At 46.0% G+C, this 26,625-nt stretch overlaps 1 protein-coding gene across 12 annotated transcripts in view; it reads left to right on the top strand.

Annotated features, from left to right (window-relative positions):
• The window catches only part of GPR156 (G protein-coupled receptor 156), a 47,366-nt gene extending 34,102 nt beyond the window's left edge, over nucleotides 1-13,264 (top strand). For all 12 annotated transcript variants that reach the window (XM_075905360.2, XM_075905382.2, XM_075905370.2 and 9 more), the window contains 2 exons: nucleotides 4,218-4,379; nucleotides 5,872-13,264. In XM_075905360.2, the coding sequence (XP_075761475.2) occupies nucleotides 4,218-4,379; nucleotides 5,872-7,275 (1,566 nt within the window). In that variant the 3' untranslated portion in view covers nucleotides 7,276-13,264. The remainder of the gene's footprint in view (nucleotides 1-4,217; nucleotides 4,380-5,871) is intronic.
• Nucleotides 13,265-26,625: the final 13,361 nt, after the last annotated feature.

Consider the following 26,625-nt stretch of genomic DNA (forward strand, 5'->3'; position numbering starts at 1 on the left):
GCCATTGCCATCTGCTTCCACCTCCCCACATATTGCTCCCAGGGCTAAGGCAGGGTCCTTAAGGAGCCACCAGAGGAGTTTGTAGAGGTGGGGAGCAGAAGGCGAATGGCTTCAAAGGAGCCATTAGCTGTTTTTCTAGCTCTCTGGTAGCTGTAGGCTCTTCCTGCCATGAGAGGGGGGCATTTGGCAGGTTTCCCCATCTTACCAGTCCCCTGCTCTCCCTTCCCCCGCCCTAACAAACAATGATGGGAGGAGCAGCCCTGGACTTGTGACTACCAGCTGCCCCTGGGTTGTTTGGTTAATATGACACCCCTGTGGTGTTTCAGAAGTGATGGTTTGAGGTCCTCTTAGGAGAATATGACCCCAGAGCTACACGTGGCTGCAGCGGGTCCATCAACGGCCTGTTGAATGTGTGGAGTCGGACCGTGGGACTGGTGAATCTGTTCCATGCTGCAGAGGTTCTTACACCGCGCCCATCACCAGAGCACTGAGCCCCTCCTAGCCGCTACGCCGTGGCTCTGCTCCCCCCTCAGTCAGAGTGTTCCTCTTCCCGAGAAGCAGGGGAGCGAGCCAGTCTGGGTGCTGCAATGCAGGCTGGCAGTCTCACCGGGCACTGATGCATCCTGAGCTGACAGTGGGTTTTACTGTCCATTGGGACATCTCTACACTCAGATGGTAAAGTCCAGCTCTCCAGAGGGGGAGGGGAAGCTGTTTTACAAAGGCTATTGGAGCTGCGTTCATTGCTTCCTCTGTATTTCAGGAGGAATTTGATGTGCTAGGCCTCAGTCTGTTAGTGGAGACAGTCCCCATCTTGCTCTAATAAGACATGGAGGGTTGTTAAGTTTTATATTTGTTAGGGAGTTGAGGACACACAAAAATGAGCCAGGGAACTGCCTTAAACCAAGTCCAGGAAAGAGTGGGCGTTCCTCAGTCTTGACCTGCAGCCCTCCTGCTACTCCATTTGTGAGTCACTCAGAGCTCCACCAAAATGCCTCACTCCTAACCCGTAGCACCCTCCCCTGCTCTTTCTGCCCAACCACAACTCGATGGATGCACCTCCTCCTGGATCTCCATGGCGAGTCCTCCCGTCTGGTACTTGCCTCTCTCCCAAAACCCAGTCCTGCCCTCAGTGACATGTGGAAGCTACAGAGAAGGGTGACACATGCCCCTCTGTTCTCTTCAGCCCGAAGGTGAGGTACTCTGGCTACCCTACTTTGTGTTCTCCACTTGAAGGCCCTTCTGTTTCACATACGAAAATCTGCTGTTGATTCCCTAAAGAATCCAAACAGATAGTGCTTTGCCCTCCTCTAGCACCTTCTCTTCTGAGCTTCTACAGAGCCTCATCAGCCTGGGGCAAGCCTCACTATTCCTGCGAGGTTGGGAAGGTCTGTGAGTCCCATTTTATGGAAGGGGAAATGGAGGCACCGCACAGCGAGAGACAGCCTGAACCCACACAGCCACTGCCTGCCACAGCCAGAAATACTGGAACTTTTGATTTTCAGTTTCCATCTTCTACCACTAGATGACAGTTCTCCCTATAAAATTACCTGAGTGAACCTTGCCTTGGCTTCTCTCTCTCCCTTTCTCAGAATGGGCAGGGGAGTCTGTCTTCCTGGACTGTCCATTCAGTACCGTGCAAGCTGCATTGTTACTTTGCACCTGTTCTGATGAGGACGCTGGTGGTCAAATGATGAGGAGGAACAGCAGCAGGAGGAGAATGTGTTGCTGTGTACTTGGACCTAGTGAAAGCTATGATCAGGCCAGTGGGGAGGAGACAAGAATACTGGAGCAAGATTCCTAGGACGGGAAATATCTAACTCAAGGGGTAACAGAATCTGTCCCTTGCAGAGTTTCTGTTTTGATCTGAACTGCAAGCAGTGCCAAAGGCATCTCTGCTGGCTCGTTAGAAATTAATTAGTGGACAACAGACCACCTCACAGAAACACTATCACAGCCCAGGCTTGCAGTTTCAGAAGGGCAAGCACTGAATGCACCAGTCAATTGCCCTCTTATCTCTAGGGAGGGTACCTTTTTTTTTTTTTAGGGCTGAGTGGAAAATGGGTATGAGTAGAATCAAGGAAAAATAAACTACCCAGGCAGCAGCAGGTCATGCTCTCTGGTTAAAGGCAGTCAGTCTCCAGGACTGTTGAGTCAGTGCCTTTCACCAGCACAGTAGGCACATAATTTTTTTAAAATTAGTGACATTTTTCAAAATATCCATTTAAGCTCCCATATCATGACAGAAGTACATAAAATAACGAAATGCGGAGAGATGGTAAATCTTGTCTTTCTCTTTACTGCATAATACAGGGCTGATACAAACAACTGATTCAAAGAAAAAATTATTTTTCCCATTGTATGATTAATAGGGTTGCCAGATGGTTTAACTAAAAATACTGAACACCCCCTGTCCCTCCCCCCCCCCCCCAAAAAAAACATTGGGGAAAAATTTCTGGTGGGGGGGCAAAGTTGTTAAGCAAAAAAAAGGGACCCCGGGAGTTAGTAAGAAAAAAAAAAAAAACAGCATGGCCCCTTTAAAAAAAGCCTTTGACGCTTTTTGCTGGTGACCATCTGGTTTTCCTGATCAAGCCAGAAGACAATTTCCCTGTGGAACCGGGTGTAAGCGGGGAGGATCCAGGGGGTTTGGGGACCTGGAGGGGTGGCTCGGAGGCTGGGCCCGGTTGCTGAGTGTGTCTTTGGGTTGCCAGGTGTCCGGTATTTTCACTTTCTGGATGGGGGCGAAAAAAATCAGAAAATACCAGACATTTTAGGTGTCCGGTATTTTCTGAATTTTTTTTACCAGACAGGAGGCGAAAATACAGGACTGTCCGGGTCAATACCGGGTCAATACCGGACACCTGGCAACCCTAATGATAACCCCTGGAACTCACTGCCACTAGTTATCAAAGAGGCCAAGAACTCTGCAGCATTTTAAAAAGGAATGTTATTTAAGTTGATGATAAAAAAATCCATATTTTCTATCTGTGATAGATAAATCTATAAGGCAGAAGCCAACCACTGAGAAGGGTTTGGTGGAAACTTTTGCCATAAGCAACTAATTGCATAATTGTCCATTATAAGGTTTCTCGCACCTTTCTGTGAAATCCTCGGTATGTGCCATTGTTGGAGACAAGATAATGGACTCGTACTGGCAATTCTTATGTTCCTCTCAATAGCAAAATTCATGCGTAAACTGAAGCACAAGAAGTCACTCCATTTATACCCAAGTATTTGCGGATAATTCCCACCTTTATTTCTCCCTGACAATGCAAGGTCAGGCCAAGTGCCTGTTTTTTCTTCAGAAACTCATGCCCTCGATAATTTTGTCTAGAGAGAGCTGGAAGTTGCTCTGTGATAGATCAGTAGTGTCAGGGATCAAATGCTGCAGTGGAATTGCAGGGTCCTGGTTAGCTAAACAGGAAGCAGATCCTCTCTGTAAAGTGCCTAGCATCCTGTGGGTAGTATCCAAATAATTTCTTTTCAAGTAATGAAGGAGGAGCTGATTTCCAGCTATTGAGCTGCACCATGCAATTCACCATAGAGTTCCTGCACGCACAGTTGTTCTGTTGCTGATCTGGGAGCTTGAGCATTTTATCTAGCTCAAAGTTTTTAATTCACCTTTTATTTTGCTCTTCCATCTTTCATCTGCAATAGATAACAGCTGGAGACTGGGTGCCCTTGGTTTTCATTCTAACGCCAGTGACAAACGCAGATGTTGAGTGGTGTTGGCTTTCAACATGTCATTCGTGATTCAAGATTAAGAAAGTGTGTGTGCGATATTGTCTTTGTTTCTGACTTGAAGGGACCCTGGTTGGCAACACAGAGGCTGTAGCATAGGCAGGATCTAACTGTGGATCTAACTCTGTCTTCGCAAGCAGCTAAAACCAAAGGCTGTGCAAAGCTTTATTCAGACATGTGGCTGCGAGAAAGTCTAATGTTCACTACATCATTGCACTGTGGTGTTACTATTACCACTGGCAGGCTATGCGGTGGTGGGAGCGAGGAGAGGATCAAGGCGCGCGTGTGTGAATTTACCCTTTTGTCTTGCTCTGCATGTGTGTCACGCCCTCTCTTTGTCTCTCCCTCGTGTGTGTGTGTGTGTGTGTGTGTGTGTGTGTGTGTGTGTCACTCACTGCATCAGTCTGGCTGGCTCTGTGTGTGTGTATGTGTGTGTATATAATCTATACATTTCATGTGTATATGCTTGCATCCAATAGCTCAGGCAGTGGAAAGCCTTTGAGGAGGAACAGAACCAAACCATTAGCCACATGGCAAAATATTTTACCAGTCCCAGCAAGAGCTTCCACTCCATGTACAGTGAAGAGCAGATCTGCCAGCTGATAGGGGAGAAGAACTCCATGCAACGGCTGCTTACTGAGGTAATTTACACTCACAGGCAGCTCATGCTGGTGGAAAGAGCAGTCCCAGCTATTGATCTCCCCGTGGCTCAGTAGCCAGCAGCTGTTGTCCTCCCTCTGCTGTACTCTCTCCCCGCTGCCTCCTTTGTCTGCTGAAGGATTTGTAGGCTAGAATACCCTCTGTCACAAAGGGATCAAAATGGACATTTCCCGTTGCATCAGCTTGGCTCAATAAATATTACATGAAAAGGAGTTAAAAAAATATTTTACATCTTTTCCTAGCTTATGAAACTGGATACATAAATTGGGGTAACTGGCAGAAAAATGACCTGATTTTTTTTTTTTTTTTTTTGGAGCTCTGTCACAGATTCAATTTAAAGGGGAGGTGTCCTATCCCGGAAGGCCGCCAGCTCCCACTGCCTTTCAGCTTTCTCCAAATTACACAGCCAGAAGTGCTTTGGCTGTTAGAACATTAGGTTCCAATATAATGGGTGCAAATGTTTCTGTATGCAATTTCTCAAATAGCCCCATCTTACAAATGTTTAGGGACGTGTTGAGGTGCAGCAAGGAAAGAAACAAGGTGCAGGTCAGAGGGAAACAGGCTGTAAATACTTCAAGTTCTGTTTTAAAGAACTATGATTTTGCTATTTCCAATGGTAGAATTTGTTGAATTCTAGAAGCTTAATGGGGTAGAACTGTGCAGGACTGGAATTCTAGAAGCTGGAGGGGATGGTTCTCTATGGGATTTTGAATGACTGTATTTGGATCCTCCAAACTGTGCAAACAAATGCAGTTTCCATACTGCAGTGTAATAGTTTGCTTCCCAGTGAGTAGGTCCCAGTGGAGCATTTTTCCCCCTGTTTGTGTTTTCTTAATGTCCCACCTTTTTGTCTCAAGATATTCACCTGTTCTACATAGACAGCTCAAAGACCAGGTCTATACGCAAATATTAAATTGACCCACCTACATCACTTGGCGATGTGAAAAATCCATACCCATGACTGACACACTTAAGTCAGCTTAACCCCTAGTGTAGGCACTGCTAGGAAAGGGGTGCTGGAACAATTTGTATAGTCTGGATGATGAGAATCGTAGAACCCAACTGAATACCCTGAATATGGTGAAAACCACTTCAAGCCGGGGGTGGGGGGCAGAGGGCAGCACCCCCACCAGCTTTGGTTTCAGCACCTGTGGTGGTGGATCAGTAGAATTCTTCTGTTGACCTAGCTATTGTCTCTCAGGGAGGTGGGTTACCTAGGCCCCTGGGAGATCCTCTCTTGTCACTATAGTTAATGTCTACACTGAAGTGAAATAGTGGTGTAGCTGCAGCACTGCAACTGTGCTGCTGTAGAATTTCAAAAATAGACAGCCCAAAAGGCTCCCACTCTAGCATTTCCTCTGTCAAAGACTGACTTCATGTCCTGTTTGCCCTTAAAGCCTCACCCTTAATGTAGCATTAGTCTTGTTTTCTGCCCCAAATTCCATGGATTTATTTCTCTGTGATTTGCTACAGAAAGATGCTATGATCGAAAGCCTCCAGGAGCAAGTAAACAGTGCCAAGGAGAAGCTGATGAGACTGATGTCTGCAGAGTGCAGCTATGATTTGATGGATCTCCCTGTTCTTTCCACATCTATCTCCATCTTGCCTCAGAACACAGATAACCTGGTTGAATCGCGTGGCTGTGCTGTGGAAGCAGAAGAGCTGCATAGAGACTGTTTTCCACAGAGTCAGGAGCAGAATCCTTGGCAGTGTCTCAGTCTTCGAGATACACAACACAGTTCAGTATCTCTTAGGAAACAAGATTGTGTTAGTGTCAGTCAGGACCATACACACCCAAACCACCCAAACACTCCATCAGAAGATCTCAGTTGCCATTGGGCACCGCTTTGTAACACTGTGGACATCTCTCAATACAGCTCTAAAGACGTCTCAGGGCAATGGAGTCTTCCAAACAAGCAATGCACAGGCAGTCTGCCAGTGCCACAGAGCCAGAATCTTTCAGGAGTTGATGGAAGAGCAGAGGAACCAGACGACTCAGCAGCAACCAAGGAGCAGCCACCAAAGATCAACTATGTGAGCAGTGAAAAGTTGCAGGAAATCTTGCAGGAGCTGAGCATTGGTGGCATGGATAGTGCCCAGGCATCTCCCAGGAGGCCGAGGCAACCCAGCCACAAGGCAGAACATGAAAAGAATGCAGCATGGAGATCCTGGGGGAGTTACACAGGCGCCTGCACATACCTTAGTCCTTACAGGACAAGACGACGAAGACGACGAATCCCAGTCCATCCACCTTCCACCTACTTCTCTGCATCTGGGACCCAACAAGCTTGGTGTCTCATGAACAAGGCAGTGCTCAGGACAAAGAGCAGTCAGAGCACTTGGAGCCATGATGGATTAACACAGTCATCTCCGGTTAAAGCAGGTGACACCAATGATGGAAGGTTTCTCTGTCAGCCACCCCCCTCCTCAGTCACTGACAAAATGTGCAACTTCCAGCTGGAGAATAGGAAGAATTGGTCTGAGGGACAAATCTGTGAAGGGAATGGCCATGTTTCAAGCAAACACCAAGACTCCTCCCAAGTGAAGAAGCACAAAGCTCTGCTGTGTCCCCACAGCTCCCTCAGCCTCCTGCAGCAGCAGCAGAGGGGTGCCATGAGGGACCTGGAACAACCCTTTGTGCCTTCCCTGGGCTTTTATGCAGACTCTGACTCCAGTAGCAGCTCTGAGGAAACGTTCAGCTGCTGCCACAGGCCTCGCTGTGAAATCTGCGCTCACAGCCCCAGTGACTCCAGTGACAGCTGCACCACGGACACAGATCCAGAGTCTGGCGGGTCCCTAGCCCATTGGGCAAAGCTTTATGGCAGGCCCCAGCCCATCGTCAACTTCAAAGATGATTTGAAACCCACACTGGTGTAAATGTAAATGAAGGCATCCAGTTCCAGAGGCAGCCCTCCCCTCAGGCACGCTGCTTTTTAAACCCTGTAGAAGGACTGCACCATCTGAAGGAAGTGGGTTGCTCAAGGAGCTGGCAATAGGATATAAAGGACCAAACTGACAAAGCTGTTTAAGTGCCTAACTCTTAGTGAAACCAAGGGAAGTTAGGTGCCCAAGTACCTTTGTGAATCTGGGCCAAAGCCTTTACCTGTCCAAGTTGATATTTCAAATCCAGTCTAAGTTAGGAGTGACTGACTATCACAACCATCTGATATCTGATTAGTGGCATTATTTCAAATGAGTTGGTGATTTAAATTGTTACATCATCCCACATCACATACAAACTCATCACACTAATTGGCCTTCTTGTCAGATCAAGGAGGTCAGGGATGAATTGATCATGCATACTTTTACCCCTCTCATCCTACAGGGCTCCCTCTGGGTTGGGGATGATTTGTACAGACAAGGGACAGTGTATGGGGAAGACTTAAATAGCTCTGACCCATGCTCTCCCTGCTCTGTACAGCACATAGCCAGAGACCTTCAGTCCCTCAGGGCTATCAATCTGGAACCTTTCACCATCTTTGCATTCAATTAGAAAGTTAAAAAAAAAAAAAAAAAGAAATGTGGATTATTTTCACCTTGGCATTCAGCCTTAATGATCTAGTCTCTCAGCACAGCCAGAGTCTGGGGGTGGCAGAAAACACAAGACTTCCTATTTTTGTTTTGCGGTCTCTGGGCAAGCTAATGAAATACAAGGCACACTTCTCCAGATCTGACTTTGCATTTCATTCCATTTAAATACACTGCAGCGGGTAGATAGTGGGAAGGATAAAGCTGAAAAAGCTTAACGAGGTTGCAGATTATTTTTACATGGAGTTGTGCCCTTTTGTGCTTTTCTTTGTGTTGGACACAATAGACTAGAAAGGTTTGGAGTTCCTTAGTATTTTATGCTCATTTTTACCTTAGATATCTTAGATATACTTTAGGCATATCAAATCCAGTGTCCCTGCTTTTGCTGAAAGACCGGGGGGGACACAATCTCAGTTCATTATTGTGAGCAGCCACATTTTTACATAAAAAGAGAGAAGTGCAGAAATTGTGCTTGAGAGGAGGTCTGTGTTAGGCATTAACAAAAATCAAACCATTTTAATCAAGTAAAAATCCCCTTTCCATTGCTCTCGGGTGATGTCAGAATTCTACTAGTGCTCTCTAGCAAACATAGAATTTTCCGGGCTTCACAAGGCCTGGATTTCTACAGTAAAAAATCTCTCTTTTCTAGAAAAATATCCCCTACTGTCCACCCTGCTTTGTCCACAATAAAGAAACAAACAAGGACACAATCCCAATTTTGTTTTTCTTCACTTGTCACCTTTAACTAACAGCTAAAGAGAGCCAATTTTCCCCTCACTGTATTAATTTCTGAGCGGCTGTTTCCATAGCTGTCTAAGCAAGGGTATGGGGCTGCCCCATGTGTCAATTCTGTTGCTGATTAAATGCATTGAATGGGTGGAACCTACTGACCCAAAGCAATGGGCCACATATACTGGTGCACAAGGTAGGGAAGGAACAAAAGACTTGTTCTCGCAGGGCATCCTCCGGCCCTAGGGCTGGCTACCAGCTCCCCTGGCACATGAGGGGGACACAAGGAGCATGGTTTAGAAAAAGATACAGCGATATGCACTCTTCCCCCTTTGGGAAGCCCCAGCAGGCATTAATGCACAGAGCTCCAGCAGGCATTAATGCACAGAGCCTTCCAGTGCTTCCACAGGGGAATGGTGTAGAGCTAATTCAAATCTGTGGCTACAGGCCCCAGCTGTGCTCTGCCGAGTGAGTCGTACCTCTCAAACTGAGGGGAAGATGCTGGAGCCTGGTGTGAATGAATGGTGCATCGGATAGAATTTTGCTGATGTTTTATTTATACCCATTATTTTTGTGACCAGCTTGATGCTCAGCCGGACCCAGCTGGAAGTCCCTCCAGCTCTTGTTTCTTGTAGAGCTGGGATGCCTTCAGGGACAAGTGCCGCCTGCAAGTGACGTAAACAACAGCCTCTGGCCATGCATGCCCTGCAGATGCAGGCAGTGCACATCTCTGAAGGACTCAAACACACAGTGTCTCTTCCTCAGCTGAGGGCACTACAAGTCTCAGAAAATCTCTGGGGATGCTGGGGGATATGCAAATCCAGGGGAGCCCACAGAATTCTAGGCAAATTGCCAGGGAGTTCCTTAGTCTCGTAAAGTTGGGGCAACTCTGAGGTGCTGTCAGGTCTGTGAGCATCCTGTGAGAATTGTACAAGACAAAAGAGGGTGTTATTTAACCACAGAGCAAACACCTCTAGTCTAAGGCAGCTGAGACTGGATCAAGTAGCTGTAGTTCTCGGCTCTGCTGACTATGGGAGGCTGCTGCTGCCCTGCCTCCCTTCCCAGCTCGCTGACCTGTTGATAGGTGGGCTCCACACAGCGGGGAGGCAGGACTCCCACCTCAGTGTAGCAAGTGTGTGATACATGCATGGGGGGAGAGGTTGGCTTAGAGACTGAACTAGATTTCCTGACCCTGATCATCTGAACAAGGTCACTTACGAAAGGTCAGTAGCCCTGCCATGTGGGAGGGGTCAGTGTCTAGGGTGCTACTCTGTGCAATGGACAAGGCTGGCTACAAGTGGAAAGGAGGAGGTATAAAAGCCTTTTATTATCTTGGGGTGACTGGGCCGGGCACTGCAGAAACACAACAAAAACTAGCCCACTTCCTGCTCCAAAGAGCCTGAAACTTGCCCTCCTAGGAGGGATATATTGTGTCTCCTTGTACTCTGAGCTAGCAACAAAGTATATAGCCGCTATGGCATGGAAATCAAAAGGCAAGGAAAATGATAGGTGGAAAGTAGGCTTCCTATTCCCAACTAGTGGACAAGTAATCTCTGTGTTAATTGTTTCGGTTGTTGATCTCACAGTCCATTGTGTTCTCTGTATTCCAGGGGTTTGTGTGTGTTTGTGATTTCTGGTTTCTGTGTTAACTGAATACCTACCGAATAACCTCTGGCAATCCCTTACTCATCATGCCAGGGTTCTACAGGTTGGATTTCTCTGGATTAGCACGATTGGAACTTGATCGGTCCTGAACAAGAGAATTTGCTGGACCAGGGAAGGTCTCCTGCCACCAGCCCCCAAGCCCATTCCCTGCTGTTGGCACCCTGCCTTGCCCTCCCTCACACCCAACCTCAACTCCAGCCCCACACTCCCAGGGTCTGCTGTGGTGCCTCTGCTCTGTCCTCCAAGGGGATGCTGCAGGGCTCTGGCCTCAGGCCCAAGCTCCCAGGAGCTGTTGGGGGGACACTTAGCTTGTGTAGGGATGTAATAGTGTAGTTGATTAACTGATAAGCAAAAGCTTATAGGTTAATGCTATAGACTACATGCATTTCCTCCCCCCTCACTCCCCTCGCCAGTAAGGCTACGTCTACACTGGCAGCTTCTTGCTCAAGAACAACTGTTCTTGCACAAAAACTTGCCGGGTTTCTATACTGCACATGTGTTCTTGTGCAAGTACATTTACAGTCTAGCGTCGGAAAATGGGGCTGCTTCCAGAAGAGTTATGCCTCTCCCCATGAGGAATAAGCCCTCTTGTGCAAGAGCTCTTCTGTAAGAAGGCAGTGTAGACAAGCAACATGAATTTTTTGTGCAAGAAACCCCTATGGTTAAAATGGCCATCAGAGCTTTCTTGCACAAGAGAGGAGCTTTCTTGCCATAGACGCTCTTGCGCAAAAGTACATGCCAGTGTAGACACGTTCTTGTGGAAGACTTTTTGCGCAAGAACTCTTCCGCAAAACAGTTCTTGTGCAAGAAGCTGTCAGTGTAGAAGTAGCCTAAATGTTTTAGCAGGCTGGCCAGCAGCCTAGCTTAGTCTTGGCTTGCGATGGGTCCGGGACCTACCCCTGCTGCAGCTCTGCATTTAAAGGGTATTAGGAGCTAGGCGGGCAGGCAACCTGGCTCAGTCCTGGCTCTCACTGGGTCTGGGACCTACCCATGCTGTGGCTTTGCATTTAAAGGATATTAGGGGTTGGGCAGTCAGGCGGGCAGCTCAGCTCAGTTCCAGCTCTTGCAGGGTCCGGGAGCTGAGACGCAGCCCTGGACAGGGGCTGCTGCTACCCTGCGCTGCTGCCTCTTTATCAGAAGCAGCAGCGCGGAGTGACAGGCAGCTGGTCTGCAAGGGGAGCTGGTTTTTAAAGAAACTTTTTTAAGAAAATTTCTCTCCCTCCTCCCTCTCCGGAGCCCTTAAAGGGGTTGACTCTGGCCACAGTGCCTGTGCCAGCTCCAAGCCTGCCAGCCCAGAGCCAGCAGCCCCTGACCAGTGGCCCCAAAACATGAGCCAGCAAGCCATTGGTAACCAGCCCTTTGCCACTCCCCCGGAGCAGCCTGACAGCTCCCAGGAGCCTGCCAGGGCCCAGAGAAGGCAGATGCCTTCCTAGTCCAGGGTGAAGATCATGGACCTTATTCAGGATTGGGGGGGATGGCCGCAACATCCATTATCTCCACACTAGATGAACGCGGTCGTCTATGGCAGGATAGCTGCCAGCCTGGCCACCAAAGGCCACATGCAAACCCAGGAGCAGGTTTGTGTGAAAATCAAATTGGTCCAGCAAGACCCTGAGCTTCCTCTCACCCTTCTTCCCCTTGCTTCCCCCTTCCAGCTCCCTCCTCCCAGGTTTCCCCCTAGCCTCTCCCAGCCTCTCTTCTCCCCTCTCCTGCCTCCTTTCCCCAGTCTCACCAGAGTTTAATCCCCCCACCCCCAATTTTGTTAAATAAACAGTTTGTGTTCATGAAAATGCATGTATTTTATTTGACATCAGGAAGGGGGGTTAGGGAGGGGTAAGTGGAAGGACATGAAGGAGGAATGAGGCACAAGCCCCCCGGGGGGAAGACCAGGGAGGCTCTTAGTGCTCCTCAGGGTGGAAGCTGTCCCGCAGGGCTTCCTGGATGCTGACAGCCCCCCGATGGACCTCCTGGATGGCAGCCTGCAGAAAGTACAGCCAGACTCGCAGCAACGTGTCCACAAGAAGCACCAGAGTGCCCAGGCGCAGCTCTGGCTCCATGTTGCAGAGTACTGTGGTGTCCCAAGTGAGGGTAACCAGAGCACGCAGAGACAAAATGCTTTGCTGTCCCTCATCGAGGTAGGCAAGCAAGCAGGGAAAGCAGAACCAGCTGTCCGGGGATGGTCCCTTTAAGCACAGACCTCAGATAGCCTCAGGCAGCAGCCAGCCACACAAAGTAACTCCTGACCTGGTTCCGACCGGCCTTCAATGCGATTCAGTGTCCACTCAGTGTGGACGCGCTATTTCGAAATAGCAAAACGCTATTTTGAAATGCATTTTATGTGTAGACACGTTATTTTGAAATAACATATTTCAAATTAACTATTTCAAAATAAGATATTTTGAAATAACACTGTAGTGTAGACATACCCCTAGAGACTAACAAAAATATATAGAATCATGAGTTTTCGTGGACAACCCCCTCCCCATCTGATGAAGTGAGTTTTACCCATGAAAGCTCATGTTAGTCTCTAAGGTGCCACAAGACTACTTGCTGTTTTAAACATTTAAGGAAGTATTTCATGTATGTTCAATTTCTTGTAATGCAGTTTAGCAGCTGGAAATGAGGAGAGCCCCCTCTCTGTGGTCCTCCAGCAAGTGTTCTACAGGCCACCAGTGGTTCACAGACCACAGTGTGGGAACTTGTGCTCTATTCATTCCATTATGTGCTGCTACAATTTTTCATGGGTCAGATATTGAACTGTCTGTGGGATTAGTAACAAGCTGAGAAGAGGACTCCCATTGAGAGGGTATCTCCCTCATGTATTTTGTCCAATTCACTTGATTTCTACGTTGCCTTTGGTTGATTCCTACTTACCATGTTTTCTCTCTCACTTAGCTTGTTCAAAACATTGTTTTTGATAAAATGAAAAATATTTTTACCCCAATCTTTTGCAGTGACTTTTGTGAGCCTTATTCCTCTGAGCGCCTATAGAACCATGGAAGAGAAAAACCCTACTAGGAGCAGTAGCAGCGATATGTCCCTGCATAGCTCAAGCAGACAGGACTTGTGTGTTAGGAGTGGAATGTCCTGGGCTTAGTGTCCATTCCTTTGGCTAGAAGCATAGATGGAGGACTAAACCCAGGCCTGCATGTCATCACTGGTGCTGGGTAAGGTGCTTTGACTCGCTGTGCTTCAAGTTTCTCCTTCTGTAAAATGGGGATAATTCTGACCTTGTGGGTAAGGTGCTGGGAGGAGTAATGCACTGGTGTGGGTATGGTGCATTGTTCTCTTTAATGATTTAAATGTGATTTTTAAATTTTATTTATTATCTGATAATGATGATGATGTAGCTGGTCAATGAGGATATATGCAGACAGTTCTTCTTTTCCCATTAGATGCCTCTTAGTGGAGAGTTAATTGCTTCTCTATAGTCCTTCTTGCACTTTGTATGGCTCAGCTGGACCCAGAGGTCCTGCCCCCTTTCCATCATGCTCTGTCGGATGCTAACAAGCCCATATCCATTCCAGAATTGCACTATCCAGTCCTACTGGATCCTGTGCAGCAAGGCAGTGATTACATTTGGGACGTTTGAGACCGATGAGCTGTTTAGGGCAACCAACTCCTCTGTGTTTCTGCTGGAAAGGATTTTCGAGAGGAGCCTGATAACCATCCCTCCTCAGCTGGACAAAAATCAAAAACAAACTTCAAAAGATGAAAGGTAAATGGAGCAGCACTAATGTAATGTGGGGGTCCTCTGCAGAGCTTCCCAAAGCAAACTCGGGGAGGTGCATTAACTCTGCACATAGAGCATGTTATTAACAACTGAAAATCAGAAGGTGATCCATGCCACACTTCACCACTCTCTGAAAACCAGCAGTGAGTGCTCAGTGGCTCTTAGCTGGAGATTCACTACCTTACCCTGTAGCTTACAGTGCCACTTTTAATTATGTGATCACATGATTATTTTGGCAAGATACCAGTTTCATTCACTGTGCAGCATTTGTCACATATATTAATCCATCAGTAATGTTGATGAATTCACAAATCTACATGATGGTAATCCCAATCAGAATGGGGTGCGAATGAAGGCATAGTCTGGCCTGAATGACCCATCCTATTCACTATGTTCACTGCATCAGTCATTGCACACATTCTAATCTGTTACTAAAAAGTTACTCGTTGATGAATTGGGAACCTCAGAATGGCATATTGGACACATCAGCTTGCCACTCTGCCAGAGCCACTTCATTCACGCAAGTGTCTCAGCCCTGATGTGCCAAACATCTTAGCCCAGGTTCACACTCCTGGTGATTTGCATATCTGGAGTCGACATAGCTTGCATCAATTTTTCTGGAGTGGCCAGAACACTGTCCCATTGACTTCCCTTACTCATGATAGTGAGGCACATACCAGTGCCAATGGGGGCATTCTCAGCATTTGCTTTAGTGGGTCTTTATTAGGCCCACTAAATCGAATCCTGAAGGATCAATCACCAGATGTTGATCCTCCAGGAAGTGGAAAAATGGCTTCAATGTCTCCAATAGCTAAGGAAGTCTATTAGTACCTAGCACAGGTGTGAACTTCTCATTTTGATAATGGGTACTCAATCCCCCTCCTCTGATCCACCACTCCATCCCTTCCCCCCGAGACTGCACTGCCTCCTCCCAGCCTCTTCTCTCCCTCTTCCCCAAAGAGTGCCCCATCCCTGCTCCTCCCCTCCCTTCTGGAGCTTGAAAGCTATGAAACAGCTGTTCATGGCATTCTTGAAGTTCTGGGAAGGAAGGGAAGGAGTTGGTAAGAGCAGGCCAGCCAGCACACAAGATGCATGAGGAGAATATCAGGGGCAAGCTTGGTCCCAGTGATTGCTCTGCATGCATTAATTTCTCCCCCGGATGCTCCAGCCCCAGAGCACCCACAGAGTCAGCACCTATTGTACCTAGTACAAACTGTATTAGGAGGCTCAGGGGCACCTCACACTGCTTTAGGCTTTCTTCAAGGAGCAAACATGAACAAATGTTGCAGTGTCATGGCAGCATCCAATATATCAGGGTACAATAACTTCATCATGCAGAGCAAGTATAAACAGCTGGTTATCCTATGAGGGGTTTTTTTAATCCATTTTCAGGGAGTGTGCAAAACTCCATATGTGAGCTAGCCACACTTGACACCAGAGAGCTATAAGAAGTAATGTGGACTAATACCTTTGCATGTCATATTGTAGCAATGCTGTGTAGGACCTTGAATAATGGGATCCACAATAAATAATTACAATAAATAAAAGCCCTTGTTAGAGCACAGCTATTTTTGAACTGCTTACCCAAATGATAAAGACTGATTTTCCTCTGACAGTTAAATCTCTCTCTGTTGGATTATATGGTTGTAAATATCAGCTCATTTTATCCCTGTTACAATATGTATCCTATCAATAGCAACAATACATCAAGAACTCTCCTGCAGCCCAAATAGAGTGATATATTTCCTAGTTCTCAGAATATTTTATATTCATGTGTTTCAGTAAATCAGCCAGGTAGTCCCTCCTATACCTATAAACATTGTATTAACTGTCCCATAGGATAAATCCTTTGGGGTAAATTCTGCCCTGCAATGCAAACACACCCAGCTCTCAGTAACTTGTAGTACCGCTACATCGGTATATCTGAGGATGGAATGTGGCTCTCAGAATAAAATAACAAAACAGGTCCTGGGGGAGAAGTGCAGTCAGTTGGTTAAAGCAAAGAATGAGGTGTCAAGAATCTTGGCTTTGCTTACTGACATGGTGTAACCGTAGAAACATCACAAACTCTCTGAAATCTCTAGAAAATGGGGATAATCATGCTGTTGAGCACACAGAGGTATTTCAAGGCAGGCTTGATACTCAGTTGAAAAGCACTTTGAGATTCTCAGCTGGTGAATGGTAAAGATGTACCAAAAATAAGAGCAGCAGCATGAGAGGACATGTTCCCATTCATTATGGACAACGGGCCTTGGGTCAAAATGAGAAACCAAACCTCTGCATGGGAAATGAATCAGCAACCAAAGGAGCATGAAATGTGCAGAAAATTAAGAGGGAAAAAGGCTGAGATGTCAGTTCTGGAGTTCGCTGTCTTCCCTCCAGAGAGATCCAATACAATTTAATTTTAGATAATCACCACTTACTTACACTGTGAAGATCAGTTGTTTATAATCATTAGCTTCAATGAAAGCAAATGTACTTCTCTGTGTGGTTATATTATGTGTTTGTACACACAAGTGAGCAAACTTCAGTTACAAGGGACACCCGACTTCTGGCTACAGTGAGAATGCATAGGCTAACTAATGAGCCAAGAGCCCCTTTCACATTCAGAAATATGTCCATTACTATAAACTTGGGGTTTCTATCACACACAAAAGTGGAGATTTTGCAGACTCCCAACAGAATTGAAGCAACACCAAGAGCAAGCCAGAGAGATCTGGTGAAGTATTTCAGTATCTCTACCCATGGAGACTTGACTCACTTTACAGTCAGACTACAAGTGGCCATGGTCATGGAAGTAAAACAGGTGATTTTATGTTGGAGCAGCAGGATCCTATTTATTTTATGGTACCAAGCAAGCCGCCTCGTAATCCAGAAAGCCAACAATCTTGCAGCAGCACGGGGAAAAAAAACTACATTTCACAATGACCAAAACCTACTATAGCTTCTCGAAACCCAGAATTTTAAAAAGAATTAATGTCATGCAGAGTAGCTGCCAACTTCTGTGCATTTGAAACCTAGATAACTGGGAGTTTGCCTCTCCTTTTATAGGATTATGATAAAATAATTTTCCTTTGTGAGCTGGGATGTTTTGATGCAGAGTCAGAAATGTGATACTGACTTTTAAAGATTTTCCTTCCTTCCAGGGTGATGGGTAAAAGACCAGGTCACAGCTTTCTTTGGTTTCAGCATGTCTGGAACTGCTGAAAGAGATGTTTTCATAATAGCAAAATCTGCTGTTCCTCAGTGTTTTTCCAGTTTTGCAGGCAAACTACCTCTTTCTGTTGCACTGAAGCAACAGAAATGCATGTTGGTGACTATAACTGTTTTAGTGGCTTGCCTTCAAAATGAAAGCTAGACATCAACAGTTGCCCTTGCAATGGGCAGCTCTGCTGAACACAACACGGAACTGTCCATGTGCATCATAAATGTTGTATATCTTTCCACACAAGCAGCAAGACAGACACAGCCCCAAGATCAGAGTATCATAAATGCATTTACTATAGCAAGCAAGATGATTGATGGGGGAGACCTGGATTAGTTATTGACTGAGATGGAGGTCATTCAACATAGTCCTTTACTTGAAACAGCCCATGGTATTTTTGTCACTGTCTGTGTTGCAAGTCCACAGTATAATACCATTAAGTATTTTTATTAATGGGATATTTGTGACCAAACAGTTAATTACATTAATTAATTTTAGGACACTAAGATCATAAGAAAAGGTGTTGTCTAGATTAATTATTACAGAATTCATTACCAGTAAGAAGCCCTTGTGACAGGCTGAGACCCCATCTTGGGCTAAGGAAGGTTAAAGGCCAGATAGCCATACCTGTTGTCGGTTTGGTCTTTAAAAGGGATGGGAGTCCAATACTGAATGCTGGGAAGGGAAAAAGGGGGGTAGGCAGGAAGGGACAGTCAGGAACTAGAAGCCTTGCTGTGAGGCAAGGTGCGGTTGGGGTCTATGGCCAGCCAGAGTTGGTTGCTGAAGGAAGACTTTTGCCAGGAATTTAGTGATTGAACCTGAGCTTGCTTTGTAAGAGGCATGGAGCCGGGGGATAATGGCGGACAGTAATCTACAGGGATGCTGTATATTCATAGATCCCAAGGCCAGAAGGGAGCATTGCAATCAGCAAGTCTGACCCCCTTTATACACAGGCCCTAGGACGGCACCAAAATAATTCCTACAGCAGATCTTCTAGAATCAGGCTCAACAACCTTTTCAAACCAAAGAGCCAAACTACAGCCGCTCCCCGAGTTACGACCACCTCCACTTACGACCAAAGTGGTCGTAAATGCGGATCCGAGTTACGAACGGCGATCCACGTTTACGAACAGCGCAGTCACCATGTAACTCTATGGGATCCGAGTTACGAACACTTCGAGTTACGGACCAAGTGTTGGTCCGTAACTTGTTCATAACTCAGGGAGTGGCTGTACATCAAAATTCAGAACAAGTAGTCAATAAAGAGCTGTGTAAGACTGCCCATTTGCATGACTGAAAATATACATCTTCATATTATTGATAATGGACATGATTAAGAATAGCATAAATGAAACACTGTACTCACAGACTTTATTTAAGGGGACTTCTGCTGTTGGGGGTGCAGTTTATGGATGTGGGGGTGAAGAAGTCAGGGTTGGAGTGCATAAGGGATTCAGGGCAGTGGGGTTGGATGTATGATGGACTCAGGCCTGGGATGTGGGAAGTAGAGTATGTGGGGGTCTGTGGGGCTAGATTACCTTACCTGGCCGGGGATGGGCTGCTGCACCCAGGCACCAGAAGTTGGACATGGGGCTATGCCAGGATTGCTACAGCTGGATTGTGGCCTCCCCTCCTACCTGTACCACAGCAGGAGAAGGGGTACTCCTGCCAGCCCTTCCTGCAGCCAGTTGGGGGCAGGATCATGGGGCCTGCCCCAAGATTGGGGCCGGGAACAGGACACTGTGGCCAGATGGTGGCTGGGCCCCAATTGGGGCCTTGTTGGCCAGCCTTAATTTTTAAATAAAGTAAAAATTATGTCCAACACAAAAGGTTTCAACATTATCTTTATTTATGATGGGGTGGGGAATCTTTTGTGGGTCAGTTGGGGAACCACACAAGTGAGAAGAAAAAAAAATCCTCCAAAAACCCCAGTTCTCACTGATATGGCCCCCAACTGAAACACCTCCTTCCCCTAGTGCTTCAGCCCCATGGTGAGTGGGAGGGCAGGAAGGACTGAGGTTCAAGGCCTCAGGCCAGAATAACTCTTCTGGGGTTCCAGGGTTAGTGGATTTTGTGGGCCCCCCAGGCTCTGGGGTGGGGCCCAAAATGAGGAGTTAAATGTGCGAGGCAGGGCTGCCAGTGACAGGAATAGGGATGGGGGTGCAGGATCTGGGCAGAAGGTGGGGTGCAGGAGCAGGCTGGGAGTAGGATGTCTGGCTGGGGGACGGGGCAGGAGCAGGCTGGATGTGCAGGGGTCTGGGCATGAGGGGGTCAGGCAGCCACTTACTTGCTTTTTTCTGACTCCCATCACCGCAGCCCAGACAACACCTCCTGTTGCTCCCATTGGCTGTAATCCGGCCAATAGGAGCAGCAGGGAAATCCTCTGGGAAGCGCGTTCCTGAGCTGCTGTTCCCCCAGCCGGGAGAAAGGTCAGGGAAGCAGAAGTGCGTGCAGCTGCTTCTAGCTCCACTTCTTCCCTGCAAGACGCATCTCATGGGGAGGCTCAGGGCTTTCTACTCCTCCCTCCTGCAAGAAGCTGGTGCTGGTGCTCCAATCTCATGAGGGATTGTGAGGCTGGAGCACCAGCATCGGCTCCCTGCTGCGGGGGAGGGCTGAGCTAGAGCTTCAAAAGAGCCATATTTGGCTCCCTACTGAGCTATAGGTTGCTGACCCCTGCTCTAGAAAAACATTCAATCTTGATTTAAAAATTGTTAGTGATGGAGAATTCACACCCACCCTTGGTAAATTGTTCCAATGGTTAATTACCCTCACTGCTAATATTTTGCTCCTGATTTCCACTCTGAATGTATTTAACTTCAATTTCCAGCCATTGGATTGGTACACCTTTCCCTGCTACACTGAAGAGTCCATCACAGAATTGTTCCCCATGTAGGTATTCCTAGACTGTAATCAAGTCATTTCTTAAGCCTCTCTTTGTTAAGCTAAATAGGTAGACTCAAGTAGCTCAATCGCTGTAAACATGTTTGCTAATCCTTTAATCATTCATCTTACTCTTCTCTGAATCCTCTCCAAGGCTGTGTCTAAACTACATTCCTTTTTCGATAAAGGGATGTAGATTAGGCACATTGATATTGCAAATTAAGCTGGGATTTAAATATACCGTGCTTCATTTGCATAATGGTGGCTGCCGCTTTTTTTCGAAACGGGGCTTTTTCAAAAAAAAACCCCAACAGTTTAGATGGGACATTTTCGACAGAAATGCCCCATTTTGAAAGATCCTATACTCTTCAAAAAAAATGAGTACAGGATCTTTTGAAACGGGGCATTTCTGTCGAAAACGCCCTGTCTAAACTGCCCAGCTTCAATTGCAATATCGATGTACCTAATCTACATCACTTTATCAAAAAATTTCTCAACATCCTTGAATTGTTGATGCCAGAACTGGACACACTATTTCAGCAGCGGTCACTCCAGTGCCAAACATAGAGGTAAAGTAACCTCTTTACTCGTACATGAGATTCCTCCATGAATGCATCCCGTTGGCATTTTCCATGAGAAATGCTAGCACCCCATGCTTTGGAGTTTGAAACTGAGCAGAAATTTGGTCTTTATGCCAGAGTTGTGCCTTGTTCTGGTCATGTGCAAACCTACCCAAATTTGGCCAAAAAACATCTATTTGTACACACACAGTGATAACTTTTTAGAAAGCTTAGTGGCTAACATCTCTGAAGATTCTACTTACCCTGAGCATGCTCCATCTCCTCATAGCTTCTAGGGCAGAACAGACTGCATATGTGCCATACCCAGAGCATGCTCCAGCCCAATACTACAGGGCAAAGCCTGAAGTTCTCTGTAATTACTGCCCTGGATTGCTGTGATGCCAGCCAACAGAAGTGAGAGTGGAAATGCTGTTTCTGTTGTGCTTTCAAAGACACGTGCTCCCACCTCATCCCCTGCTCCTGCCCAGGCAGTATGGAGAAGGAAGCTGCCTAACTTGAAGACAAAGGGGACAAGAGTCAAATTAGGAGGAAGAGAAGGAGGAGACTGAGAAGAAGAGCCTGGTGACACTGGGATTTGAAAGGAGGGGAGAGAGGAAGTAGGAACTGGGGCTATGTCTAGACTGCAGGCTTCTTTCGAAAGAGGCTCTTTTGAAAGCATCTTTCGAAAGAGCCTCTATCGAAAGATCGCGTCTAGACTGCAGGCGGATCTTTCGAAAGAGAAATCCGCTTTTTCGAAAGAGAGCACCCAGCGAGTCTGGATGCTCTCTTTCGAAGACGGCCTCTTTACATTGAAGAACGCCTTCTTTCAAAAGAGGAGCTTTCGAAAGAAGGCGTTCTTCCTCGTGAAATGAGGTTTACCGCCATCGAAAGAAAAGCCGCGTTCTTTCAAAATAATTTCGAAAGAACGCGGCTTGAGTCTGGACGCAGGGGAAGTTTTTTCGGGAAAAGGCTACTTTTCCCGAAAAAACCGCTGAGTCTGGATACGGCCTGGGTGGGAGACTGGCAGGAGGTGAGGAACTGGAAGAGTGTGGGGTGATGCTGAGAACAAATGAGTCCTAGGAAGGGGAAAATGGGGGTTGGTGGGGAGGGAAGATTGATGTGACAAGGAGCAGGAGTGTTGGTGGAGCTGGTTGGGCAAAGTTGTTAGGGGATAGAGCAGTATGTGGGTGGGGATGAAAGAGATTGAATGGGGAGCCTGGAGAAGGACACATGGGTGCAGGGAGGCAACTGGAACTGGGATGTGGTCTGTGGCAAGGCAGAAAGGGGTAAGTTGGGAGGTCAAGTAACAGGCACTAGAGAACACTCCCTTCCACAGCCTGGAATGGATGCCAGGATTTCTCAGGCTCACTAGTCCTTTGCTGTCAGCAATATGAAACACACAGCAAAGTGTGTCTTTTATGCCTTCTGTCCTGGTTCACATACAGGATTACATCTTACTGCTGCAAGCAGTTACTTCATTACTTCAAGCGATAGAGGTTTGTGTGATGGATGGAAGGGATTCAATCCCATTTATGAACCATGCAGGGTTTGTTTGTTTTTTTTACTTTTAAAAATGGCCAAAGAGTGCCTCAAAAGTTAGGAACCACCATACAGGCTGCCCCTGACTTGTGACGCAAACAGTTCTGGGGATAGCGTTGCAAGTCGGGGGTGTTGTAACTTGAGCTTGCATTTATGACGGGTTGTACGCTGTCGTAAATGTGGAGCCGAGGATGTAAGTCAGGGGATTTTGGCCCCTTCTGCACTTACAGAAAAGGTCATAAGTGGGGGGGGGGGGTCATAAATCGGGCTGTAGTTAAGTTTGCTTGTTCAGCCTCAATGTGGCCTCTTTGTGCATCTGTATTATTAGAAAATATTATGTGATTACATACACTATTTTCCACAGAACCCCTACCTCATTTAGCATTTCCTACCTTCCAGATGAGTGCTCTAGCCACTCAGCTAGAGAGTCGGGCTCAGTCTGTTTCTGGCCCAATTAATACTGGATTATTAATACAAAATGGAATGGCTTCATCAACGTAATTTGAGAGAAAGCTCTATCAGAATTATCCCATGGTCCAGTCACCACATCTGAGAAGTGGGAAAGCCCCATTAACACCTTTTGCCTCATCAGGCAGGAGGGGAAATTAAACTATGATTTTCAACCTCCTAGTTAAGTAACCTGGCCACTGTGCTGAACATAACTGGTTAGGCTGGTTCTTCTTTTGCCTACCTTGTTTGGACCTAGACATGCTCTTAGTCTCCTACCAGATCAAGCCCTGCAGGTGACATAGGGGCTGCCCTGCCTATCTTTACTTGGTTTGAGTATCATGCTGCATGTTAGGCATAAGATAGCCTTCTGGACACCTGCTTGAAGCAGCAGCACTTGTACTCAGAGGCAGAAACATAGGTGCCTACTAGATCTTTTACAGCAAAAATGCAGGCACCAAGTGTGGGTTTTATGGAGTGCACTAGTTCCCAAAACTGGGATGTTGCCTCCTAAACCTGGGCTTTAGGTGCCTTTTGTGGATCTAGGACTAAGTTCTAGGCCTCAGTGACATTCTGTGCCAATGACTTCCACAGTCTAATTACACATTATGTGAACAGTATTCCCTTTTATCATGATTGAACATGCCATCTTTACAATTAAGTGACAGCCCATGGGGTTGTGTTAAGATACAGGGTTCATCTTTGATTTTAAAGCAACATTGTCAACTTGATTTTAACAAATAATTTTAAGATAAAGCGCTTTTTTAAAGTGTGCCTTGGAATGAAAAAAAATCCTCTTTATAAATATAATCACAAGATTTTTTCTATTTCCTTGATGTGTTTAAGAAGATTGATAGTGAGGGGCCCAAAAGCAAAAGCACTAACCATGCTCATCCCTCCTCCCTTACTCCCCAAGCACAATTTGACTGTATAACCCACACAGTTAGTGGGTGTGGTTCACTGTCCTGTGTAGTGGCACTTTGATCACTTACAGCAGAGAGATAAGAATAAGTTAGCTCTACAGCCTAGGGCCTAGGCTGAGAGGCAGCTGGCTTTATAGCTCAAGCAGTAGAAGCTCCTACACGAAGGTCCCAGGTTCATATTTGCCTTTTGGCAATTACACCTGGGCTGTGTCTATACTGGCAAGTTATTCCAGAAAATCAGCCGCTTTTCCGGAAAAACTTGCCAGCTGTCTACACTAGCCGCTTGAATTTCCGGAAAAGCACTGGACGATCTAATGTAAAATCATCAGTGCTTTTCCGGAAAAACTATGCTGCTCCCGTTTGGGCAAAAGTCTTTTTCTGGAAAACTGTTCCGGAAAAGGGCCAGTGTAGACAGCACAGTAGTGTTTTCCGCAAAAAAGCCCCGATTGCGAAAATGACGATCGGGGCTTTTTTGCGGAAAAGCGTGTCTAGATTGACCACGGACGCTTTTTGGAAAAAGTGCTTTTCTGGAAAAGCATCCTGCCAATCTAGACACGCTTTTCCGGAAATACTTTTAACGGAAAACCTTTTCCGTTAAAAGCATTTCCGGAAAATCATGCCAGTGTAGTCGTAGCCCTACATATTGCCTGCTCAGTTTCACCTTTCTGGCTGCCATTAGTAAACATTGTTGTGCAGGGTCTGAGAGAAAGAGTGTGCACCTGACATCTCACAGATCAGTGTCTGAGTGTGATGTCATCAAGCATGATAAAGAGAAAGAAAGCACAAATGACCATGAACAAAACAACAAAAGGGACTGTATGCCAAATGCTCTCAAATGCACAAACAAACTGGAAAAATAGAAAAATAACAACTTTGTTCCCTAATCTTTCAGCTACAGAAAACTTTGTTGTTACTTGTAAGTAACTATTCAGGCTGGTACACAGGAATTTCTGTGGTGCTATTTTTGTAAATTTAGACTGCGATTTTTTTAAATCATAGAACACTAGAACTGGAAGGGAACTCGAGAAGTCATCAAGTCCAGTCCCCTGCCCTCACAGCAGGACCAAGCACTGTCTAGTCTAGAAGATCATCCCTGATAGCTGTCTGTCTAACCTGCTCTTTAAATATCTCCAGTGATGGAGATTCCACAACCTCCTCAGGCAATTTAGTCCAGTGTTTAACTATCCTGACAGTTGGGACGTTTTTCTTAAAGTCCAACCTAAACTTCCCTTGCTGCAGTTTAATATAAAGGAGTTTAAACTAGTCATGCAATGAGTGTGCATAAGAAAGGCTTAATGAAAAATATGAGTGGAAACAGTGAATGGTAAAAATGATTTTATTATACCATACTAATTTATACAATAATAATGGTTTATAGAACTTATCTTCTGGGATCATGGTGGGTTGCGCAGCTGCCATGCCCCCCCCTCCTTGCCCGCTCCTCCCTTGTCTGCCTCTGCCTGCTGCTGCCCTACCTACTCAGCAAGGTCAGCCCTGGGTGAGTGTGGGTGGGGCTTCCAGTCAGCAGGGCAGGGCACATAACTATTTCGGAATAGGCATTATTCTTCTTAGAATGAGGTTTACAGAAGTCAGAATAAGCCTCCTGTTATTTCAAAATTATGTCAAAATAATGCTATTGCTGTGTAGACGCTTGCAAAGTTATTTCAGAATAATGGCCATTATTGCAAAAAAACTTTGCTGTGTAGATGCACCTATAGAGACCTAAACAGTGGATATTTGAATATAACGATTTAATTTTCTTAGTTTTAAAAGACCATGACCAAACCATTCTGCAGTCCAAATCATGTAAATAACTTTCCCTGCTCCTGGTTGGAGTAGGACACTATTAAGAGTTGATTTACAGCACAAGAAAAGGCAAGAGGATGTGAATTTCTGATTGGTGGGTTGTTGAGTGGATTGAGCTCTGAATGGTGGATCCTTAAGGGGGATGGATATGAAAGTGCCCCAGAAGGGAGGCATTTGGGTGATGAGAGGGTTCTGTTGCTTTACTGGTGGGATTTAGGAAGGCTGAGCTATCATTTAAGAATGGTATACCAACCTAGCTTCTATAAATGATATAGCACCTACTGAAATAATGGAACGTTTAGCTTTTCAGTAGTACAGAATTAGAGTTTCAGACCTTAAACAATTTCTGGTCCCTTGGACTACTTAGAAACATAAGTCATCTCCCCCCTCCCCCTTCCCCCTCCCCCCCAAAAAGGTTAGAATGCTTCTAGCAAGCATCTTTGGCTGCACTGGCATGAGCAAAGTGCTGAACAGGAAAATTTGGAGTCAACTAATTTATTTTTGAAGCAGCATTCCTACTTGGAAATAAAGTTGTTGTAATGTAAAGGATAGGGTTTTAGTTACGTTTGGCGAGATCTAAATTACAAATATTTGCTGGTATAGCAATTTTGGTTAGGGGCATGATTTTTTTTCCTCAGTATTTCTATACTGGGAAAAATCCAAGAGTAGACAGTTATAGTGGCAAAAAGTGCTTTTGTTTTGTTCAGCAAAATAGTATAAGCTACACTGGCAAAAACATTTATAGGTTGAAATTAAGGAGAGTTTTAACATATAAATATAGCAGCCTCACTCTTTTTTTTTAAGTTTTTGGTAAGCAGATTTGATAGGTGGGTTCCATGCCTGCTCATGAGGTTTGATAGCCATGTGATAAAACCAGCAGTAGGTTTCCCTGTGCTCTGAGATACACTAAGACTGTGTCTAGACTGGTCAGTTTTTCCAGAAAATCCGCTGCTTTTCCGGAAAAAGCTTGCCAGCTGTCTACACTGGCCGCTTGAATTTCCGCAAAAGCACTGACGATCTCATGTAAGATTGTCAGTGTTTTTGCAGAAATACTATGCTGCTCCCGTTTGGGCAAAAGTCCTTTTGCGCAAAACTTTTGTGCAAAAGGGCCAGTGTAGACAGCCCAGATTTGTTTTCTACAAAAAAGCCCCAATTGCGAAAATGGCAATCGGGGCTTTTTTTGCGGAAAAGCGCATCTAGATTGGCCACGGA

The sequence above is a fragment of the Pelodiscus sinensis genome, chromosome 1 (assembly GCF_052426305.1).
Source record: "Pelodiscus sinensis isolate ZL-2025 chromosome 1, ASM5242630v1, whole genome shotgun sequence".
Classification (NCBI taxonomy): domain Eukaryota; kingdom Metazoa; phylum Chordata; order Testudines; family Trionychidae; genus Pelodiscus; species Pelodiscus sinensis.